A 23,170-nucleotide genomic window follows, 5' to 3' on the forward strand; every position below is an offset into this window, starting at 1 on the left:
TAATATGCCCACCAGTCATTGAGGGTAGTGACTGTGTGTCAGACTCAGTTATAATATGATCCCCAGTGCTGTCTAATGTAGGACTTTGCACATGGCCCTCAGTAAATGTTTAAAATAAAAGTATTTTCTCTTGATAACTGTTGGTGATTTGTGAAGCAGATCACTCAATTTCATTCTGCTTTTTAGTGTTTCTTACAGGAACTGACAGAATTCAAGTAAAAGGTTTAAAGAGCATGAAAATAACATTTTGCTGTCCTGAAAAGGGGGGTGAAAAAGAGCCCATAAGAGCACTTACATGTTTTAGTCTCCTCTACCTCCCTAAGTATTCTACAATGGAAAGAGTGGAAGAAGCGCTTCAAGTAGCCATCAACAGCAACAGAGGATTTGGCTGACCCTACCTCATACTCTTTACTCCTTTTTGGGAACATTTTCAAAAATAAAATGAACTCAAAAGTTTACTAACATAAAAGCCTTGCTGATTATTCAATATGTTTATCTATTTATTTTATAATCTCTGTTTTTGCATGTAAGATCTGTTAGTTACTAGAGGCCTGGTGCATGAAAATTCGTGCACTGGGGGGGTGGTGTCCCTCAGCCCAGCCTGCTCCCTCTTGCAGTCCAGGAGCCCTCAGGGGATGTCCAGCTGACCTATGGGCCAGCTGGCGAGTGGCCAGCCCCGCCCCCTGATTGCCCCTCTTTCACCCCCCCCATCTCTGTCCCCTCCATCTGCCCACTGGCATCCGCCTTGGCTGGCCTGGCAACACCCACTCACCGGCACTGCCCCCCACTGACCAGTCATTCCACTGTTTGGTCAATTTGCATATTAGGCTTTTATTATATAGGATGATATAGATTAGGCATTAAACAAGGCAACCCCAAAACACAGTGCATTAAATAAGGCAGAAGTTTATTTTTCTCTCATAAACATCTGGGTAGTTTGTCCAGGGCTGAAGTTGTGCTTCTCCCACTCAAACTGCTGTAATAAATCACAGATGATTTCCCTGTTGCAAATTTTGGTGGAAACTTGCCCATTGCCGTCTTGTATCTGTTGCATTTGAAACTGTGGTCTAGTTTCTCCTCAAAACTGTCATGAACTGCTAGACTGTGGCTTTCTTTTTCTCAGCTTCTTTCCCGTCTCCTTTACCTCTTTTCTCTTACACTCCCCTGACCTAAAATGATAGTGCAGTTCTCTTTTCTCACTGTCCACATACTGCTTCTCTTCTTGGCTTCAGTTATTCTTCCCATGCTGATGCTACTCATCTGTCTCTCTGACCTACAGGAACTGATGATATATTCCAGGACCACAGCTGTTTTTCTATCTAGTCTGTGTCTACCTGCATGCCCCTTGGCTCCTTAATCTCAACATCTTCAAGGAGGAAATAACCGTTTTTCCTGTATTCCAGTTTGTGGTACCACCAATATCTCCAGGTAGAAGCCTGCAGTCATCTTCCCTCCCTCCCTGTTCTTCACCCTCCACATTCAATAATCGGTCTTGTTCTGACAAGTCTTGTTCTAAGTCTCCCTAACCCCCCGTCAATGCTTTAGTTCAGGCTCGCATCATCTGTCCCATCACGGCAACAGTCGCCTCCCAATTGGTCTTGTATCTAGTCTGACACTCTACAATAGAACATTCTGTGAGGCTAGAAATCTCCCATATATACACTGTGCAATACAGTAGACCCTTGCTGTAGATAAGGTTCGTAGGTAGTAGTGGGAAAAACAAGAGTTTAGAGCTGTTCTCTTCAGTATGTGGTTATTTAAAATTAACATTTAAAATTCAGTTCCTCAGTCACACTAGCCATGTGAGTGCTTAACAACTACCTATGACTGGTAGCTACTGTACTGGGAAGCACATGTGAACACTTGCTACCACAGGAGTCCACACATGCAAACCCTCCATCATTTTGAATGTTTCTTTTTCTTTTTTCCTGGAAAGAAGAGCCATAATGTTTATCAACTGCACAAATTAAAAAGTTGGTCAATAAAGCCCAGCTCCCAGATCCTTCCTGTAAGCTCCAGCCCTGCCTCCCACCATAGCCTTGCACACATAGCCTACTCCATTCTAGTTATCTGTAACTCATTTTCCTGAATGGGCCAGGCTCCTGTGTTTTCACACATGCTTTTTCTTCTGCCTGGAACCTGTTCTCATCCCACCTCTATCTTTCAACTGCTGCCTTCAATTCCACCTCCCCCTCTGACTGAGTTATCTCTACTTGTTCCTTGGGATTCACTTCAGCTACCATTGCTGTCTAGCAGATGCCATGAAAATGACTGAAGGATTGTGGAATATGGCCACTTAGCTATGCATTTCGCAGGTGCTGTTGTCAGTGGTTCCATCAGTTAGCCAAAAGTGCCACCTAGTGGCACATGCAGGAAGTAGCAATTCCAATAGCATCTCACTAAAAGGGACAAAACTTGTAGAGGACAGGCCTTTCTCCCAACTACACATAGTAGTGAGACTACTGTTTCTTGGCTAATTTCACATTCTCTACCTCATTTAAAACTGCTACAAGGTCTGGAAGTAGGTATCCTTTTCATCTGACAGATGCAGAGTCTGAAGTTCAGAGACTTCCTTAAAAGCCCATTTTGCAGGATTAGAAGAAAATGAAGAGAGAGAGTAGGTCATGACAAGTCCTTTATTGCTCCCTCGGAGTGGGAAATTGCCACTTAGAAAGCTGATAGGGCCCTAGCTGGTTTGGCTAAGTGGATAGAGTCAGCCTGCAGACTGAAGGGTCCTGGGTTCAATTCTAGTCAAGGGCACATGCCCGGGTTGCGGGATTGATCCACGGTAGGGGGCCTGCAGGAGGCAGCCAGTCAGTGATTCTCTCTCATCATTGATGTTTCTGTCTCTCCCTCCCTCTCTGAAATCAATTAAATTTTTAAAAGCAAATATTATTTTTTAAAAAGCTGATAGGATCTTATTTATGAGGTGATTAAAGATGACCCCTGTCAGTGATGGCAAATAAGAACAGTAAGGAAAATAATCTTATTTAAAGACTCTAAGGAATCAAGAGGTCTATCATTTTGAAGCCAGTTAATTATTGGGGAAGAGTCACAATCAATGTATTTCTCATGGTGGGTTTACAGTGCTACAAGTGGAGGTGGTGAGGTCAATGTGTGTGTGCCATGAGCTATGTAATGGGAAGCTAGTGAAGAAGTCCCATTAATGGTTGGAAGCCAGGATGATTTGCTAGTGAGGAACTTGGGAGATTCCTGAAAAACGGGGAGGATTTTCAACAAAGGGTGTTGTATCTGAGGGTCAGAAGTCGCACATCATGGTGGACAAAATTTAGAAGCCTTAAGACCTACATTCCACTTTCAGCTATGCCTCCAATCAGCATTTGACCTCCAGCAAGTAACTTGGAAACGCTGTGCTGTGCCTTATACTGGACATTTAGATAGTGCTTTTTTGGCAGGGGGAGGGGTAACAGCTTTATTGATATGTAATTCACATCGCATGTAATTCAGCTAAATAAAGTCAGTGTATTTAGTATATTCACAGAATTATGCCATAATTGCCACAATTTTAGAACATTTTATCTCTCCAGAGAGACCCTGTACTCTTCACCCCCAGCCCTATGCAACCACTAATCTATTTTGTTTTCTGTAGATTTACCTATCACGCACATTTCATGTAAATGAAGTTAATATGTGATTTTTCTATAACTGACTTACTTAGCATGTTTTTAAGGCTCATCCATGTCGTAGCATGCATCAATACATCATTGCTAGTTTTTGCCAAATATCTGTATTCATGCACCATTTTATCCATTCATCACATGTACATTTTGCTTGTTTTAGGCTCTTAAGAATAATGCTGCTGTGAACACTTGTGCACAAGTTTTCATGTAGACACATTTTCAATTTTCCTTGAGTATGTATATACCTAGGAGAGGAATTGCTAGGTCGTATCGTAGCTCTGTTTAACTTTTTTAGGTACTACCAACTGTTTTCCAAAGAAGCTGTAGCACTTTATATTCTCACCAGCAGTGTATGAGCCTGAGAAATTTTTAAAACTTCAGATCTATTACGAGTGCCAGTGAAATAACAGAAACATTTTAGTTCTTCCCCCTTTTGTGCTGTTATCATGCATAGTTTATCTACATGTTACAGCCCAACAATACTTTATGACTTTCATTAACGTCTCAAACTGAGAAAAGGAGAACAAGTATATATTGGCATCATTTTTATATCAATCCTCTTATGTACCTTTTCTGGTTCTCCATTTGTTCCTGTGAATTCAAGTTAACCATCTGGTGTCATTTCCTTACTCCAGTACAGCTTTCCTCCCATCCATTTACTTTGTGCTGTTAATGGCAATGTAACACAGACCCCAATTGTATACATGTTGTTTTATATAGTTGCTCTACAGATCAGTTCAGAAAAGAGGAAATATGCATTTACACTTTTATAAAATCACACATTTCCTTTACCTGCTGGTGGGCTGCTCCTCTGGAGAAGATACATAACCCTCAACCAGGAGATGGAAGAGGGAGCCCTGCGGTTCTTGGCTGCACCCTCCTGGAGTGTCAATCACTCTGCTGTAGAGTTTTAGATTTTCTTGTTTCCCAATGGCTGTATGCCCTTAGAACAATTTCCAGAGACTTCACATGGTTGTTTTAAATTTTGCCAGGTAGGTTGTTTCACTGGGGAATTGGTTTGCAGAGTTCCTTGTGCTGCCATTCCAGTAGTCAGTATTGCTTGGCTCTTTACAAAGTTCTTTCACAGGTAATTTAATTTGTTCCTCACAAATGTTTAAAAGAAGCACAAGGAATTCTAGTCCTAAAAATGAAGTTGAGATGTTAAGTAATTTGCCTAAAATTATAAGGCTTGTCAGAGCCATGTGTTTACTCTTTCAGGCTTATTGTCTAGACAGGAGAAAGAAAACAGCAATTACAGTACAAAGGTAAGTGCTACAAGAGGTAAAATAGAAGCTGCTTTAGGAAAACAAAAAAAAGGGCATTAGCTTTGAATAAGAATTTGAATCTAAGAATTTAGATTCCTGATTGTTTTTCTTATAAATAGGAAGGACGAGTTTGCACAAAATAAACAGTGTATAGCGATGAACAAGCGACTAAAGCCACATTGCCGGATGGTTTCAATTTCAGCCCAATTATTGCTGTTACCCTAGGGCAGTCGTCGGCAAACTGCGGCTCGTGAGCCACATGCGGCTCTTTGGCCCCTTGAGTGTGGCTCTTCCACAAAATACCCCATGCGGGTGCGTATGTACAGTGCGATTGAAACTTCGTGGCCCATGCGCAGAAGTCGGTATTTTGTGGAAGAGCCACACTCAAGGGGCCAAAGAGCCGCAGTTTGCCGACCACTGCCTAGGGCAGTGGTTCTCAACCTTCCCAATGCCGAGACCCTTTAATACAGTTCCTCATGTTGTGGTGACCCCCAACCATAAAATTATTTTCATTGCTACTTCATAACTGTAATTTTGCTACTGTTATGAATTGTAATGTAAATATCTGATATGCAGGATGTATTTTCATTGTTACAAATTGAACATAATTAAAGCATAGTGATTAATCACAAAAACAATATGTAATTATATGTTTTCCGATGGTCTTAGGTGACCCCTGTGAAAGGGTCGTTCGACCCCACAAGGGGTCAAGACCCACAGGTTGAGAACCGCTGCCCTAGGTAAATCACTTAATCTTTGTGCTTCAGTTCCCTCATCTGTAAAATGGTGCCAATATTACTTACCCTATCCCTTAGGTTATAAGATTAAAGATTATATGTAATTTGTTTAAAACTACCTAGTGTACAGTTTACTGCTAAATGAATTCTATTAGTGAACTTCCCCAGGGGTATACTTGTCAATTTCCTCTAAAATGGTAAAATGCTGAACTTGTAAAAGCTGAAACAGACTTTGCAGGACACAGTGCTTGTTTTATCAACAAAATTGTTTCATTTACACTGACCACAGGGAGATTTAGGGTAAATTAAAAAGAATAACTTCAGGAAATGATGGGAACCTCTGTAGTTTTCTAGGTTATCTGTAGATTGGTGTAAATTTTTAAAATGTGATTTGTTCTGAAGTATATACATTGAATTGATGTAATATAAAATACATATGCCCTCGTTTTAATTTTCTTTCCATAAGAATGTCTAACGCTTCTGTTAAAGTACTTTAAGATTCTAGTAAAAATAAATTAAGATTAGTATATTTAATTCTTAGGTTTCTTTATGGAAACTAATAAAATATTAACCTCTATCAGTCTTGTTGAAAGTTCTGGAAAATCAGGAACTATTATGTCAAACGCTCATGCCCTTACTCATGCTAAATTTGTCTCCTAAGTCAGGAAATGTGGCTCAAAACATAGTTCTCAGCTCAATAGGTCACAATCAGCTATTTGCAAGGCTTCTAACACCCCACTTCTACCCCTAAAAGTAAATACTTTCCTGGGAAACTATTCTATTTGGGTATTAACTGCTTCTCTAAAAATAGCCTACACTTTAAAATGTAGAATATTTTTAGATGTTCTCTCCCTTAGAACCATACTCAAAAACAAAACCGTGTGTTTTACGGAAAAGTGTCATTTTATTATTTACTAATGTTAAGTATTTGATGCCAAAGAAATGAAGGTAATTTTACTGACTCAAAACTTTTGTAAGTCCATGAAGTTTCAATTTTATTATAGTTTTATATCACACTAGTTCAAATGCATTTCTCTATAACTACTCCAACATAGCTCCTGTGGAGTTATTTCAGTTATCTGTAGAACATGTGACTTTATCAAAGACTTTGAATCTCAAACAAACATAAAATTTCAAATTATTAATTTTTAGATGAAAGGGATAAGAAATAAAAGCCATTAGGTGATGGTTGGGATTGTTAATTTCCAATAAGACACTGTGTGAAATGTTTCTTCTGACACAGTAGTTATAAATTAGAACCTTCAAAAAACAAGGGCAGAACCAAAGTATAATGAAAGAAGCTTCTGCAGTGTACGCCTCCCACGGTCCTCAGCCTCTGACAGAAGCAAGGCACAGCATCTTCCCTGAAAATTAAGTGGGTTTCCAGTATTTCCATGCAGTTGAGCTAGACACTCAAGACTTATCATTAATGTATATCCCATCTTGGCTCTGGGTGCATTAATTATGCCTGAAGAGCTTAATACCCATCCAAGTCCACAGGTGGAAGAACACATACACTGGTATGGTGATGGGCAAGAGCAGACTGTAAAAGCACAGGCTGGCGGTGCTGGTGCAGCCCTGTGGGAAGTCTTCCTCCACGGAGGCCGAGTAGAACAGTCCTGCTAAGGAGATCAATGGAATGAGGACAGTCAATGTAGGAAGAGACAGAAACATTCTCCTCTTCCACTTACTACCTGCCACCCTGACTTCTTAAAAGGTCGATGGTGGTAAGAAAATCTGGCTGTATGTGTCGTTTTTAATTATGATCTAGTGCTGCTCCGTATCTTCTTGCTTCTTATTTTGATGTGCCATCATCCTAGCTGCCTGTGGTATCATATTAGGGATCCCATCAATAACTGGATAGGCTATTCCCAACTCGTCATTAATCAATTCATTTGTCGATGCTTCATATCTGAGGGGGGAAAAGAAAAAATGAATTGTGAAAAATAAAATACTGGGAAGAGCTTGCAGTTCAATAAATAACATTTATCCAATTCTTGACACAGAGCTAATCCCAGAAAAGCAGAATTAAACTTCTTAATTGTAAAAGCAGTAATAGCCAACCGAATCATTTCTTTTAGAAAATCTCTAATTGTTCCCACTTTAGTCAGTTTCTCTCATATTTTCTTTTTCACTTTATTTTCAATGTATGCCTTAATTTTTTTTTTTTAAATACCAGTCAGAAAAGCTCTCCCCTTTCCCTTCAACTATTCCTTCATCACTCTGGTCACCCCCAAAACCATCCCAGTTAATCTACTACTGAAAGGACACTAGAGGAAAATTCAACTTCCTCGTTTTAGAACACATGAGAGCAAACTGACTGGCCCATTCAAAGGAAACCACTGAAAAATCAAACACACAAAACAAAAGTATGAGAAAGATAAAGGGCAGAAATTGAGAAAACTGGAAAACAGCCAATCTGCAGTGAGCTAGTCCCACAATGGGCAAAAAGGTAGATCAAGTGGTAATTGCAATGTTTAAGAAAATCTGCTATGTTCATTATGGGGAAAAAACCTAGAAAGGAAAATGCAAAAGGAAGAAAATTAAAATTCCTATCACTCTACCACCCGAACGTGGTACCGCGCACAACACGGTGGTGGTTAGCAGATTCAATCTGCGATCCCGTGTGCGGAGCCCGGACGGCAGAGCTGCTGGCCCCGAGGACTCCGGGTTAGAGGCTGGGGAGCCTCACAGACGCCAGGCAGCCCCGACCTGACGGGAAAGGGCAGCAACGGCGCTGACACGCTTCAGAGCGGCAGGCGTCCTCTGGACACAGGATTCCGCATCATCTCGGCTTAGAAGCCGGCAGGGCCTGGGCCTCCTCCCGAATCCCACAGCTTCGTCCACCTGGCCGGGCGTTAGAAGCACTCGGGTCGCCCCACACCTTCCCATTCCCCGATGTGGGGTGGAGCCCGGGAGTCGGCATTTCTAACAAGGGCCTCGGGTCCTACCCGGTTGGGCTCAGTGGATAGAGAGCGTGGGCCTGCGGACTCAAGGGTCCCAGGTTCGATTCCGGTCAAGGGCATGTACCTTGGTTGCGGGCACATCCCCAGTGGGGAGTGTGCAGGAGGCAGCTGATCGATGTTTCTCTCTCATCGATGTTTCTAACTCTCTATCCCTCTCCCTTCCTCTCTGCAAAAAAATTCGTAAAATGTATTTTAAATATCTATCTATCTAGATAAATAAATAAATAAATACAAAAAAAATAAAAAGGTCCTCGGGTGGTTCTAAGACGCAGCCAAAGGCGTATAAACGCGTCGGTGAGGTCGGCGGTGACACCTGGGGGCCCTGGGGCTCGGCTCCCCCACGGCCGCCTCCCGCCCTTCCCAACGCAGGGGGAGGAGCGTGGGAGCTGGCGGGGCCCCCCAACATGGCAGCGGTGAGTACCCGGCCGGACCTAAAGGCTCCCAGGCGCCGTAGGCGGCCGCGCGGCCCGCCTGCCCTCTGCCCGCCGCGGGAGGCCGCGGGACGCCGCTAGAGGAAGCGCGCCGCGGGCGGGCGAGCCTCACCGGAGCGGCTTCTTGGAGAGCGGGCACACCAGGAACTCCAGCAGCGCCCGGTCGAAGGCGTGGGGCGGCTCTGCGGGCCTCTCGCTCTCGTCGGCCGCCGGCCGCGACGCCGACACGCGCAGGCACCGACGGGCGACCGTGGACGACGACGGCGCGCGCGTCCCCCGCAGCACTGCGCCGAGCCTGCCCGCACTCAGCATGGTCCGGCCGCCCGCCGCCAGGCGCCGCCGCTCACGTTGACCCCGCGCGTCCGGCCCGACGCCCAGGCCCCGCCCCTGGGTGCGCTGGGAACGCAGTCCGACGGGCGGGGCGGGGCGAGCGCTTTGGTTCCGAGGGCGTCGCTGACCCGGCTGCCATCCCCGGGGCACCGCTCCGGCAGCCGGAGTCCCCTGGCGGCGGTTCGGAGCTTGAATCGCAGGGCGTCGGGGGCCGGACCTCGGAGTCACACAATGTTAGGCTGGGACCTACGTGGTTACCTGCAACGTGAGGTTTCAAACCCTCCTATCGCACTGGGTATGTTGAAAGCATTCATTTGTTGTATGTGAGTCTTTACCACAGTTCCTGTAACCTGGTTTGGCGTTTTTCTTTTTCTTCTCTCACTTAAAAAAAAAAAGTAAGAACCTGAAAAGAGTGGCTTAGTCCTCTTGACAGTCCAAGACGTCCATAGGCGCGTACCCTGCGGGGTTCATTTTGAATGCAGCTGCGTAATAAGCACAATTAATTTTCTTCTCCAAATGAGCTGTGAGACAGCAAGAGCCCAAGCGCCTGTGTCATCAGCAGATGTTCACTAAAGGGGTGACCTGTGGGGGTTTCTTTCGCCCCAGGTTCGTCTCTGACTCTCCGAGGGGGTGACACAGGTTTTGTCTCCTGCCTGTAGCACGTGAAGGAAGAGTTTGGGCTCTGGGGCCTGACAGCTTGGCTCTAGGTCCAGAGTTTACTAGCTGTTTGACTCCAGCAAATGAATTAACTATTCACTTATTTGCATAATAAGATTCATAATTGTTCCTTAATAATCCCTTGTGGGGATTACTATATGGCAGTGCATTCAAAGAGCATTTAGAAAAGTGCCTGGGACAAATTAATGCTCAAGTAACGCTGCCATTATTTTTATTTCCCCTATTCTTCTGTAACTAGGAGATTCTTTGTTAGTCGCCAGTCCCCCCACCCCCTTTTTTTGCTGAATATTGATTTGAACCTTTTCTGCATCCTTGGGCTCGACCATTTCACACTTTGAGCTCCTGGGAGGTAGGGATGGGAGTGAGGGATATACAGATACAAATATAAGATTATATTTTCAAGCTTGTCTGCCACTCAGCAATGTAAACAATAAATTGAGAAAATTGTATACTGTTTGTTCACGCTCTTTTTTAAAATCCACTCCATGACTTGATGCTCTTTGTTCACTAATGCTGGAAAGATTTCAGCATAGAGAGAGGTCAGGGATGTAGGACTGTTAAAAAGTGCCTGTGTTACCTTCACATTATTTCCTACTAGGGCCCGAATTAATTTTTTAGCTTGTGGTTAGTTGATACCTTGGACCCTGGGGAGGGAGTGAACTATAGGGAGGTTGTTTCAGCGAGGGCTGGGGAAGCAGAGCTGACTTCTCCACCACTTAGTGGGCTCAGAGCAGGCTGGGCAGGCCGAGGGTCTTGGCCCCCGTGGCGTAGGGGCAGGCACCCATGTAAGGCCAGCTTCATCAGCCTGGCCTGGCGGACAGATCCCGACCAACTGGGTTTTCTAACCAGTTATAAATAAGTTAGTTCCAGTTTGCCTCCACACAGAAGGTCAGAAGCAGACCAGTTTAATTTGTGTTAGCATTAGGAGGGAAATGGAGAGTAAGAGCAAATTATTAAAAAACAAATTTATAGCACCAAAAACCTATGGCAAATATTTTAGGAACATCTGAGTGTGTGATGTATGAATCCAAACAATGTAAATATTAAGTTGCACAATGTTCCTAAACAGCCCCCAGTAATTAAGGAATACAGCTCATTTCTGCATGGAGTATACTAAGCTGAATGTAGGTGACAGTACAGAACTGTAAAATCATTAGTCCTTTTCGACTGTTGGGGTGACTGTTATCTTTCCCATGTTAGAGCCCTATGCACACATGTGATAACATGATGGGCTCCAGGCTAAGGTACCTTATTAGCTGTGTGACCTTGCGGAAGCTACTGAACGTTTCTACCTCAGTGTTACCCTCTGTAAAATACAGGCATTCCTCTTTTTATTGTGTTGCACTTTATTGGAATTCACAGGTGTTGTGTTTTTTACAAACTGAAGGCAAGACTCTCCACCGGCAAAAATATTACGACTTACCTTATTATGATATTTACTTTATTACAGTGGTCTGGAACCGACCTGAAATAGCTCCCAGGTATGCCTCTGGTATGACAATAGTACCTACCTTATTAGAGTTGTTGAGAGGCTCAAATCAAATAATACAAGTAAAGCAGTTAGCACAGGGTTGGCACAGACCGCAATTAAAAAGTATGTTATCAGCAGCAAAATTACTTTTTTGTGGTAAAGTTGGTGAAAATTCTAATTAGAAAATGTTGACCAGCCCGGCTGGTGTGACTCAGTGGCTGAGCATCCACCCAGGAACCAAGAGGTCGCCAGTCAGGGCACATGCCCGAGTTGCCGGCTCAATCCCCCGTAGGGGTACGTGCAAGAGGCAGCTAATCAATGATGTTTCTCTCTCATCAATGTTTCTCTCTATCCCTCTCCCTTCCTCTCTCTCTAAAAATCAATAAAAACATATTTTAATGCATTGCCATCCAGTCTTCTCAAGTTCTGTCCTCTCTACTCAAAACCACAACAGAAAATCTAACCTCAACCATCAATATCCTAACCACACCATAAGATCTCCTTTGCCTGTTGAGCTTCATATCCCTAAATATGAACTCTACTGCCAAGTCAGAACCGAATTTCTCACAACAGTTTACTCCGGAAGTCCTTATGATTAATTAATTGATTTGCTGAAGCAAGAACAACTTTTTAAAAACTTAAGAAGAATCATTGAGAGTTTGCTGTTTGTCACACTATACTTCATACCTTCTGTTAATGTAGCATTTGTGTAATTATTTCTTAAGTTACATGAATCACCTAAATAAATGTGTAAATCATGGCTAAAAAAAAAAAAAAGAAGAAGAAGAAGAAGCATTGATTCACCCAGTAAGTCATTCTAGTGTTTATCAAGTAGAAAATATTACCTTATGTCTTATAGGCAGTTCATGGGGGTAACATTAAATGCCTCACTTCCACCCCTACAGTCTCTCCCCTCCAAAATAAATAAACATTTGAAAGAAAAAAAAACATTTTGAAAAAAGAATAGATTTATCTTTAAAAAAAAAAAAAAAAAAAGGTTGTCAAAAGAAGTAGAGCCTAAGAAAAAGTCTTTGGAGAGTTTATTTGAGCCAAATTGACAACAATTGCTGGGAACCAAAATCAACTGGTTGAGGAAATACTCTGGAGAATGGCTGTTTTACAGCTTATTTCATCATTAGAATCAAAGGAGGAGACGTAATTACATGAAATTCACTGGTGGTAGATTAGGGAGGTGGGAGAAAGCGTAGCAGGGAAATCTCTGAGATTGTATTAAAGGTAAAATGGAGAGACACATACTTCTTTTACATTGGTGGGTACAGGGTAGTTAATCATTAACATTCACAGCACATAGAGATGGAATGTGGGCAGTAACATAGTAATAAGGAGGGGTTCAGTGCTAAGGTGAAAAGTTGAAGCCGGAGGGCTCAAAGAAAGGGATTATTCTGACATTCTGAAGGTATGGTATCTTAGATGCAAAAATACAGGCTTCCTTAAGGTAAAGATTGACCTTGGTGAAGGAAGCTACAGGCCTGGGATGTGACTACCCACCATGACCCACTTACAGTTAGGCATTTTTATGTTCAGCTCATCCTGTGCGGTTGCTTTCAGTCTCTGCGTTTGCAAGGCTCTTCATACTGGCCTCCCATGGACTTGTCAGGTTTAGTAGGTGGCCCCTTCTTCATCCACAAAAGGGAAAGTACGATGTACCACTGGGCACCTTAATTTTAACTGATACCAAATTTTTATAGTTTCTAATATAGATAATATTGAAATACGCTCTTGGGCAATCATATACATTAGGTGAGTTCAAAATCTCCAGGCAGAGGAGAGACTAGAATATAAATTTTAAAAGGTCCCATAAATACCAAATTTGGGAAGCTCTGTTCCAGAAAGAGAAGTTAAAACCAATTTTCCACTAGATGGCATCCTTCAGTATTTAAACTAATATTATTTCTGCTTATACTTTTCTTTCTGTGATTACAAAGATTTGCTTTTATTTTGCCAGTGCTTTCCTTAATTTTGTGAAATCTATTATAGGGGGAAAATCACAAAAAATCAATTTTATTGATATGTTGCAATTTTAATGAGTTCATGAAAATCCAGGGTCCAATAGATAAATGGACAAAAAGTGTGAAAAAAAATTATGAACACATAAACACATAAATAAACAAACACATAAAATATTCATCCTCAATAGTAACTAGTGCAAATTTTAAACATCAAATAAGTTTCCATTTCCCAATTTGAGGAATTGGGTCACATGATTATGGAGGCTGAGAAGTCCTGTGATATACTGTCTGAAAGTTGGAGGACCAGTGGAACAGATGGTGTAAATCCCAGTCCAGGGGCCAAAGAATACACATGCCCCTGCTCAATCAGCCAGGTAGAAAGCAAAAGGTTTGAATTCCTTCTACCTCTGTCTTTGTGTTCTATTCAGGCTATCAATGGATTGGGTTATGTCCCCACACTGGAGAGAGCAATCTACTTTACTGAACCCACTGATTCAAATGCCAATTTCATCTGGAAACACTCTCACTAGCATACCCAGAAATAATGATTAATATGGGCACCCCTTGGCCCAGTCAAATTGACACAAAAAATTACCCATCACGCTGTCCTAGAGGCTAGAGCTCCTCTGTACCATTATACAGCATTAAAAATAAAAAGTCACCATAACACAGAAAATGATGATCTAGATATATAAAACCCTAATATGCAAATTGACTGAATGGCAGAACAACCAAACAACCGAACAACTGGTCACTATGACGTGCACTGACCACCAAAGGGCGCGCACAGAATATGGTGGGCAACAGCAGCAGGCAGCAGAGCACAGAACATGGCGGGCATTGGCTGAGGCGGGATGGTGGAGCAGGTGAGCGGGGCCCCAGACCAAGGCGGGGCACCAGTGGCTGTCATCAGGGTGAGCTTCTGGTGGTACTGAAAATTCTTTGATCCTGGCTGGGCACTCACACTTGCTGCTGATGCCAGCCCTGCTTGCACCCGCTGCCGGCGCCCAGCACCGGTCCAGATCGCGCAGTGCTGTCAGTGGGTGTGAGTGGTGGCTGCCAGCCCCAATCACCCCTGAGGGCTTCTCCACCTCCCCCTGCTCCTGAGGGGCAATCGGTGCAGCAGCTGCCACTCGCACCCGCTGACAGCGCTGGCTCCGCTTGCACCTGCTGCTGGCACCAGCCCCAGTTGCTCCACGCCATCAGCGGTGCCGAGCAAGGGGCCAGCACCATCAACATGTGGGAGCAGCAAAGGTGGGAGCAGGGCTGCCAGCAGACAGGGGACTGAGAGCTGCAACGGGAGGGGCTGGGCAGGGGCGCAGAGGATGGGCCGAGACCCACCCCTGTGCCCACCACAGCCTCGTGGCCCACAGTTCCTTTCAAGGCGCACAAATTCATGCACTGGGCCCCTAGTTAAATATAATAAGTGAAAAGAAGCAGGACACAAAATTTTGTGCACAATGAGTACAATTAATTTTTAAGCCAAGAACCTGCGAATAGAAGCCAAAATGTTGGTTGTCTTTAAGTGGTTGGAATGTTGCTGATTCTTTTAAATTTTTATTTAATGAAATAGTTTTAAAATATAAATATTACCAGTTAATATTTGAGGTTAATAATTGATATTGGTATATTTTATTTAAAACTATTGATTCAGTTCAATGAATATTTACATTGAGCACTTTCTATATTCTCAGTATTGTGTTAGGAGGTAAAAAAGAGGGATATAAAGGCATAAAAAATATCCTGATTTTTAGGATACAGTTAGCTAAAAATCCTGGCTACATATGATGCATTATTTTGTGTATTCATTCAACATTGGTGAATTAATATTGAACATCAGGAGGGAGCAATACCTGTGCTTGATGGAAGGGTTGGGGAAGTGTCAGTAAAGTATAGGTCTTGTAGCACTATCAAATTATTGATTTACTTAGATCTCAGGAGACACCCATTTTATCCCCTTTTAAAACCTTTTTAATGCCAAAACCGGTTTGGCTCAGTGGATAGAACATCGGCCTGCGGACTGAAAGGTCCCAGGTTCGATTCCGGTCAAGGGCATGTACCTGGGTTGCGGGCACATCCCCAGTGGGAGATGTGCAGGAGGCAGCTGGTCGATGTTTCTCTCTCATCAATGTTTCTAACTCTCTATCTCTCTCCCTTCCTCTCTGTAAAAAATCAATAAAATATATTTTTAAAAAACAAAAAACCTTTTTAAGCCATGAAAACAAAATTTTGATTTTACAAATTAGGACATGAAGCCTGTTGCAGAGATGAGTATGATGAACCGTCCATACTATATTGCAGATCTGAGAAGAGTGAGTAATATGGAATTGAGTGGATATTGGAAGGCTGGATGTTAATATACATTGTATTTATTTAATTTTATTTTTTTAAATTATATTTTTATTGATTTCAGAGAGGAAGGGAGAGGGAGAGAGAGATAGAAACTGAAAGGGCGAGATCTCAAACCTGCGGACACGCGGCCCCCGCCCTTCCCCGCATTCTCAGTGAAGGGGCGGGGACTGCGCCCTCCATCTTACCCTGGGTCCTCCATTTTTGGGCAGGGCCATGTGCTCGGCAAAGGCTTCTTCCCGGAAGAAGCCTCTGCTAGCCACACCCAGGATTTCTCTGGACTAACCAATGATAATCAAGGGAAGTGCAAGCCATCACTATGACCACATCCTGTGTAATGAGACACCGACTCGCGCCTGGCCAATCGGCGGGGCCCACAGTCCCCTCTCCCGCCCTTACTCCACCCCCCTATAAAACTCCTGGTCCCATCAGGCTTTGCTCTCTTGGCCACTTGCCTTGCCGTTGTGTCGGTGAGTGTGGTGGATGGGGAGCTCGAGCTAGCTTGAAATAAAGGACTCTTTGCTTTTGCATCGGACTGGCTGGCTCCCTGGTGGGCTCTTGGGAATCTTGAAATCTGGGCATAACAGAAACATCAATGATGAGAGAGAATCACCGATTGGCTGCTTCCTGCACACCCCGCACTGGGGATCAAGCCCACAACCCAGGCATGTGCCCCTGACCGGAATCAAACCTGGGACCCTTCAGTCCGCAGGCCAACGCTCTATCCACTGAGCCAAACCAGCCAGGGCATTTATTTAGTTTTTAAAATATTTATTGTTGAAAGTATTACATATGTCCCATTTTTCTCCCATTGACCCCTTCTAGCCCACCCTAAACCCCTGTCCGAGGCCTTCACCACCCTATTATCTGTGTCCATGGGTTATGCATGTTAATAGACATTTTAAGTGACTTCCATATATAACTCTATGATTTCAAAACTGATTTTAAAAAATGGCCAGGTTTGATCGTTAGCTTAAAATTTCAACATAATTAGGACATGAACATATGAAAAGAGAAATGGTACTTCTTAAAGAGACTCATCACAACTATTCTTTAAAATTTCTATTCTTATATATTTTGAAATACTTCAAAAATAAAAGATAATTAAAACTGTAAGTATATCAAAGAGGGAATATCCAGATATGCCACTTCCCATATTATTAACTTGTCTATTTAGATGAAAGGAAATCAAGGAAAAAATGGCAGGAAGTTCTTTCCAACTCAGCTTAAACAGGCCAGCTGCTTTGACTCTCTCAACCTCCATTTCACCCTCCTTCTATTTAGAGAAGCTAAAAAGTAACATTTTCCAGGCTCTTGCAGCTAGCATTGTGGGTGTGCAATAAGCATTAAACATGTACTTGAGATTTGGAAGGGAGACAGAGGAGAGCTTCCTGCAGCAGGGTGAGCTGACAAGCAGGTTCTGCCCGACACAGGTTTGCATGGATCCACCATGTCGCCCTCCAGACACATTTTCCTGAATTTGAGGCAGCCATGGCAGTGACAGCAGTGGGAGCCATAGCAGCTTCCCGCCTTCTGGACCACAGCTATGAAAGTATGACTCGAGAACAAACCTATATTCGTGCTCTTCCAGCTCTTCCAGTGAATTTACGAGCACATACTTCCCTAGAGTAAACTCCTTATATACTAGAAATACCTAGAATTATTTATTTTCCTACACGAAACCCTGTGTGATAAACTGCCCCAGCATCTTTTTTTTTTTTTTAGATACAGAGAATTTTATTAAATTGGCATAGTTGGGACCAAAGAGATAAAATGATCACTGCCAGCTTATCTGCAGCCCTTCCTTTTAACAGGCTAATGAACACCAGCTGAGACACAAGCTAGTCTTGCAGGTCTAAGAGACAGTGAAGGGGTTTCCTCAGAATTTAAACATAATAACACAACCAGTCATAGAAATCTAAATGTAAGCCAATCTCCTACAGGTTTTGAGATGGCACTTGCCACCTCTGTGAAAAGTTGAACACTAGGAATCAAGTCCCACCATATTGTTAGAAGGGAGGACAGTGACAGTGCTTGCTGAACCAAAATTACCATCAAAGCTCAAAAAGCTGACCATATTCATTTAACCACAAGCCAATCTTATTGAAATCAGGACTGCCCGAAAGAAATGCTCTATTAGCCATTCATGATCTGAATTCTGGTGTATGAGATCAATTTAAATATGGTTCACATAAAAAAAGTCATGAGACATTTGTAATAAATAAGGCAGTGGCCAACTATTACTCATTAGTAGCTTTTTTTGAGATAAGCTATCAAGTCTGCCCTCTCTGCACTCTTCTTAATGCCAGCGAAGATCATTTTTGGTTCAGGGATGTACTTCTTGGGATTCTCCAAATACTCCATCAGTGTAGCCTCACCCCAGGTGATACCTTTGTTCTTGTTGGCATCCGTGTAAGAAAATCCAGGGGCCTGACCTGTCTTTTGCCCAAAGAGACCATGGAGATTTGGCCCAGTCTTGTGCTTGCCTTCCTTTTCCACAGTATGGCACTGGACACACTTCTGAACAAAAATCTTCTTGCCCTTCTCAACATCACCCATTTTTAAATCGCTCGTTAGTCGCGCGCAACACGGAGATGCCCACTCGCAAGCCGGACATCCCGCTCTCTGTCCCAGAATCTTGATGTGAGAATTAAATATAACATATGTAAATCACTTTGAATAGTTCCTGACACTTTGTACTCAATGCATGTTAGTTATTTACATTTTTATGAGGGAGATGAGTTTAATCTGAAAGGAAAAATCTAGACCAGGAGTCAAAAACTGGGTTTCAGGCCAAATTGAACTGACCACCTGTTTTTGTTTGTTGGTTTGGTTTGGTTTGGTTTTTAGAGAGAGTGGAAGGGAGGGGGGTGACAGTGAGAGAAAAAGAGAGAGAGAAACATGAATGTGAGAGAGAGACATTGATGAATTGCCTCACACGGGCACCCCTACTGGGCTGGGTATCAAACCTGGAATGTGCCCGTGGTTGGGAATCGGATTCAGTGTGCAGGCCTATGTTCTAACAACTGAGTCACACCAACCAGGGCTGACCATCTGTTTTTGTAAAGTATTATCAGAACACTGCCATGGTCATTTGTTTACATGTCATCTATGGCTGCTTTCACTTTGCAAAGTCATGGTTGCTACAGAGACGGAATAAACCATGAAACCTAAAATATTTATTAACTGGCCCTTATAGAAAAAAATTGCCAACCTCTGATCTGAACTATCAAAAAGATTCAGAAGTGTGAGTACTGGGAACCACTCATGAAAACAATCATCCTCTTGACACCGAATTGTCATAAAAAATAGGAAATTCCTTATCTGCAAGGATTTACAGTAGAGCATTGGGGATGGGTGAAAATAACTTACTTGAATTACTACACCATGCAAAATTCTGATTTTATAAGTTAAATCAAAGGGATAAAATGACGTTAAAACTGATGTTCCCTGGGGCTTCAGCAAATAATTTGGTGGTACTCATTTTCCAAGGTTTTCCTCCAGATAATGCATCCTAGCTTAGAAAGTGACCATTTGAGAAGCAACATCACAAAAGTTTATCCTCTTTCAGATCCAGCTGGTCACCAGTTCTTACAATTTGTTTCTTCATAAGCCCTCTAACATTCACCCACTTTGATCTTAATACGCATTGTTCTAATCTAGGCCTCAGTAATTCAAACTGTGCTTAGCCATGTGGGTGTGGTTCAATGGTTGAGTGTCAACCTAGGAACCAGGAAGTCATAGTTCAACTCCTGGTCAGGGCACCTGCGGGGTTTCCGGCTCGATCCCCAGTAGGAGGTGTGCAGGAGGCAGCCGATCAATGATTCTCTCTCATCATTGATGTTTCTGTCTCTCCCTTCCTCTCTGAAATCAATAAAAATATATTAAAAATAAATGAATAAAACTGTGCTTAACTTAATATAGTCCTAACTTCCTTGTCATTAACTTTATTCTCCTTCAAATCCGTTTTAAAGGTTTCTTTTTTATCTTCCTCACTGGCAACTTTGTCAAAAATTTCACAAAAAGAAAAATTATTTATGCTTAAGTATCATTTTTAAAGGATTTAATTTTTAAGAGCAGTTTTAGATTCACAGCAAGAATGAGAGGAAGGTACAAAAATTTCCCATATATCCTTTACATGCGCAGCCTCCCCCACTGTCAACTTCCGCAGCCAGCGTCCTACCTACATTAGTTACAATTGCTGAACCTACATAAATACATCATAATCACCCAAAGAACAAAGTTTACACTAGGGACAAATGTGTAATGGCAGGTATCCACCATTATACCGTCATACAGAGTAGTTTCACTGCCCTAAAAATCCTCTGCGCACTACCAATTTTATTTTTTTTGGTTTTTTTATTTTTTTAAATATATTTTATTGATTTTTTTTTTTACAGAGAGAAAGGGAGAGGGATAGAGAGTTAGAAACATTGATGAGAGAGAAACATCAATTCAGCTGCCTCCTGCACACTCCCTACTGGGGATGTGCCTGCAACCAAGATATATGCCCTTGACCGGAATCGAACCTGTGACCCTTCAGTCCTCAGGCCGACGCTCTATCCACTGAGCCAAACCAGTTAGGCCAATTTTATGTTTGATTTTAAAATTCTATGTGTTTTCAATTTTAACCAAGTTTTTTTTTAGCTTTTATCTCTTTTTTATTTCATTCCCTTTCTTCCTCTTTCCACTCCCCACACTTGTCCCCATTCCTTCCTGCGGGTGGATACATATGATCCATATAATCTGGCAGTGCTTTTCAAACCTGAATGTACATATGAGTCACCTGGGAGTCTTGTTAAACTGCAAATTCTGACTCAGGACACTGCATAGGTGCTGGAAATCCTCATTTATTTAAAGCTTCCAGCTGCTACTGCTGATTTTCAGACTACACTCTCAAAGGGATGGTTTGGGCCTCGCAGGGACATTTGGCAAGGTGTGGAGTCATTACCACCGGGATAGTGCTACTGGTAGAGGCCAGGAATGCGGTTGAACATCTTTCCATGCACAGACAGGCCCTTATAACAATGATTTAGCCCAAATGTCAAGACTGAGAACCCTGCTCTAGAATCATCTTGAACATTATAAATACCCAGTGGGTATCTCCTGTGAATCTAACAGTTTTTGTTTTTCTCTAGGAAAAAACTCTTCAGGTTGCTCCCAGTCCTTTTTCTTTTTCTTAGCTAGTTCCTGTGACTGAAAGGGTTCTTCTGCTAGAAAGAATTGTTTTCTTTCAAAAGTCTACCAGCCCTCAAGTTATATCCTCTTCCAACTTATTACATGAAAATCATGAGTAGAATTGTTCATGACACTGACATGATTTTAAAAGCCCCATAATGCTGGAAAAGGATAAAAAAATTAAGGCAGCAAGTTTACAGGCTGGAAATGACTTATATGACTTTTGTATTACTTGTATTTAGGCTAGTGCAGCAATTTTCAGCCTTTTTCATCTCATTGCACACATAAACTAATTACTAAAATTCTGCAGCACACTAAAAAATATATTTTTTGCTGATCTGACAAAAAAAATAGGTATAATTTTGATTCATTCACACCAGACAGCTATTGTGTTGGCCATTTGTCATTTTTTAATTTGACAACTTAAGGGAAAAGAGGTCAGTGCGGCACTGGCTGGTTTGCTCAGTTGGTTAGAGCATCATCCTGATACCCTAAGGTTGCGGGTTTGATCCCTAGTCAGGGCACCTATAAGAATCAACCAATGAATGTATAAATAAGTGGAACAACAAATCAATGTTTCTCTCTCTCTCATAAAAAAATAAAAACAAGAGGCAGGTATTTCATGTTTTAAAAATTCTTGCAGCACACCAGTTGAAAGTTGCTGGGCTAGTGTATTATGGGGGTCTTAAAAAATAATAGAAGCAATTCTCAAAATGATAATCAATAGATGTTTTACTCTGTGTATGTTTCCAGTGACTCTTTGGATTGTATCAATCAAATAGTCTATGGTATAAAAGGAAACGAACCTTAAAAGGAGCCTTTCCTTGTATTTAGATGAAGAAAATAGAGAGTTCTTCACTCTGATTGTAGAAAGCTGTGTTTTCCGTGCTTGGAGAGATTGGGGAATTTGATAACTCTAAGTTGACTTCACTCTCCAGTGATGTAGCTTGCACAATAGAATTGAAAAATATGATGATTTTACCAGGATCATGGTTAAATGAAATGAAGGCCTGAATATTTTTATTTAAACTGTGGTCACAATTCCGAGTTTTTGAAAGTCTGTTTTTCCTAATTTTCTCTAGCCTGTTAGGCATCTTTGGCTAATTCATAGCTCAACATTGGACTTCCTACCAAGCACTACTTGGCCTGCCAGCCCCTGGGGCACAGCCCTGTGATTCATTCTGGCCTGGTTTCTTCTTGAATTTAAAGAAATTCAAAACTCAAACTTTTTTCCAGTCCGGTTATAATTTTGAGCATAATAAGTTAGGGTGGAGGTGCTGTATTAGATCTGTCTTCTAAATTCCTTTTTTGTATGAATTTATTTATATTTTAAACTGATATAAAAATTATGAAAAATAGAACAGAGAATGATTCTATGCTGTCATCTAGATTCCATAAGTTGACAGTTTTCTATAGCTAGGCTTAAAAAAAACTGTTTGCAAGTAACTTGCAGACATGTGGTTTAAACACTTCAATTATCAAAATCAGGAAGTTAATATTACTACAATGTTACTGTATAATCTACAGGTTTAAATTTTATCAGTTGTCCCATTAATGTACTTTTTTCCTTTTGACTTTGTCCTTTTTCCACTTGACTTTGTCCTTCTCGGTGCCGAAAATGGAGGCCAAATACTCCGCCATTTCTCCAGACAGAAAGCAACTCTGAGAAACAGCCTGACAAATGTGAATTTGAGTGAAATGTTTCATGACCTTGTAGAAGAAAAACTAATTTTCTTAGTAATGAAACAATCTCTTAAAGTCATAGGACTATCTTATAAAATGTTTTAAAATGCACTGATCTGATGGTATATATATATATATATATATACATCAGTGGTGAGAGAGAATCATTGATTGGCTGCCTCCTGCATGCCCCACACTGGGGATAGAGCCTGAAACCCAGGCATGTGCCCTGACTGGGAATTGAACCATGACCTCCTGGTTCTTAGGTTGATGCTCAATCACTGATCCACACTGGCTGGGATGATGGTTTTGATTTTACTATATCTGGATTTCTGGCAGTGTTATGGGTTGAATTGTGTCCCTCCGAAATTCATATGTTGAAGTCTTAACCCATAATACCTCCGGATGTGACTATATTTGGAAGTAGGATTAAAGAGACAATTAAGTTAAAATTAGGTCAATAGAATGGGC

At 42.0% G+C, this 23,170-nt stretch overlaps 4 protein-coding genes across 4 annotated transcripts in view; 1 reads left to right on the forward strand and 3 right to left on the reverse strand.

Annotated features, from left to right (window-relative positions):
* Positions 1–456, forward strand: part of HERC5 (HECT and RLD domain containing E3 ubiquitin protein ligase 5) — a 38,607-nt gene extending 38,151 nt beyond the window's left edge. The window contains exon 22 of the mRNA XM_006084661.3: positions 187–456. Within this exon, the coding sequence (XP_006084723.1) occupies positions 187–392 (206 nt within the window). The 3' untranslated portion in view covers positions 393–456. The remainder of the gene's footprint in view (positions 1–186) is intronic.
* A 6,156-nt stretch (positions 457–6,612) lies between these two features.
* Positions 6,613–7,346, reverse strand: PIGY (phosphatidylinositol glycan anchor biosynthesis class Y). Its single transcript, XM_006084610.3, has one exon. The coding sequence runs from the start codon at positions 7,315–7,317 to the stop codon at positions 7,102–7,104; it is 216 nt and encodes a 71-aa protein (XP_006084672.1). The 5' UTR covers positions 7,318–7,346; the 3' UTR covers positions 6,613–7,101.
* Positions 7,347–7,353: 7 nt separating this feature from the next.
* Positions 7,354–9,410, reverse strand: PYURF (PIGY upstream reading frame). Its single transcript, XM_006084609.3, has 2 exons — positions 9,153–9,410; positions 7,354–7,555 (listed from the first exon to the last, which is right to left on the reverse strand). The coding sequence occupies exons 1-2, from the start codon at positions 9,350–9,352 to the stop codon at positions 7,411–7,413; spliced, it is 345 nt and encodes a 114-aa protein (XP_006084671.1). The 5' UTR covers positions 9,353–9,410; the 3' UTR covers positions 7,354–7,410.
* An 8,575-nt stretch (positions 9,411–17,985) lies between these two features.
* LOC102420929 (cytochrome c-like) lies at positions 17,986–18,457 on the reverse strand. The gene has a single exon (XM_006084611.3). It carries the CDS (start codon positions 18,395–18,397, stop codon positions 18,086–18,088), a length of 312 nt encoding a protein of 103 aa, XP_006084673.1. The 5' UTR covers positions 18,398–18,457; the 3' UTR covers positions 17,986–18,085.
* Between the last annotated feature and the right edge of the window lie 4,713 nt (positions 18,458–23,170).

Source organism: Myotis lucifugus, unplaced genomic scaffold (genome assembly GCF_000147115.1).
Source record: "Myotis lucifugus unplaced genomic scaffold, Myoluc2.0 scaffold_12, whole genome shotgun sequence".
NCBI lineage: Eukaryota > Metazoa > Chordata > Mammalia > Chiroptera > Vespertilionidae > Myotis > Myotis lucifugus.

What these genes read in the sequence shown, in the direction of transcription:
- PIGY (XM_006084610.3), bottom strand. Translation starts at nt 7,317, where the DNA reads ATGTTTCTGTCTCTTCCTACATTGACTGTCCTCATTCCATTGATCTCC.
- PYURF (XM_006084609.3), bottom strand. Translation starts at nt 9,352, where the DNA reads ATGCTGAGTGCGGGCAGGCTCGGCGCAGTGCTGCGGGGGACGCGCGCG. An exon ending in CTCTCCAAGAAGCCGCTCCG is followed by an intron (nt 7,556 to 9,152) that starts GTGAGGCTCGCC and finishes TTCCCCCCTCAG; the next exon opens with ATATGAAGCATCGACAAATG.
- LOC102420929 (XM_006084611.3), bottom strand. Translation starts at nt 18,397, where the DNA reads ATGGGTGATGTTGAGAAGGGCAAGAAGATTTTTGTTCAGAAGTGTGTC.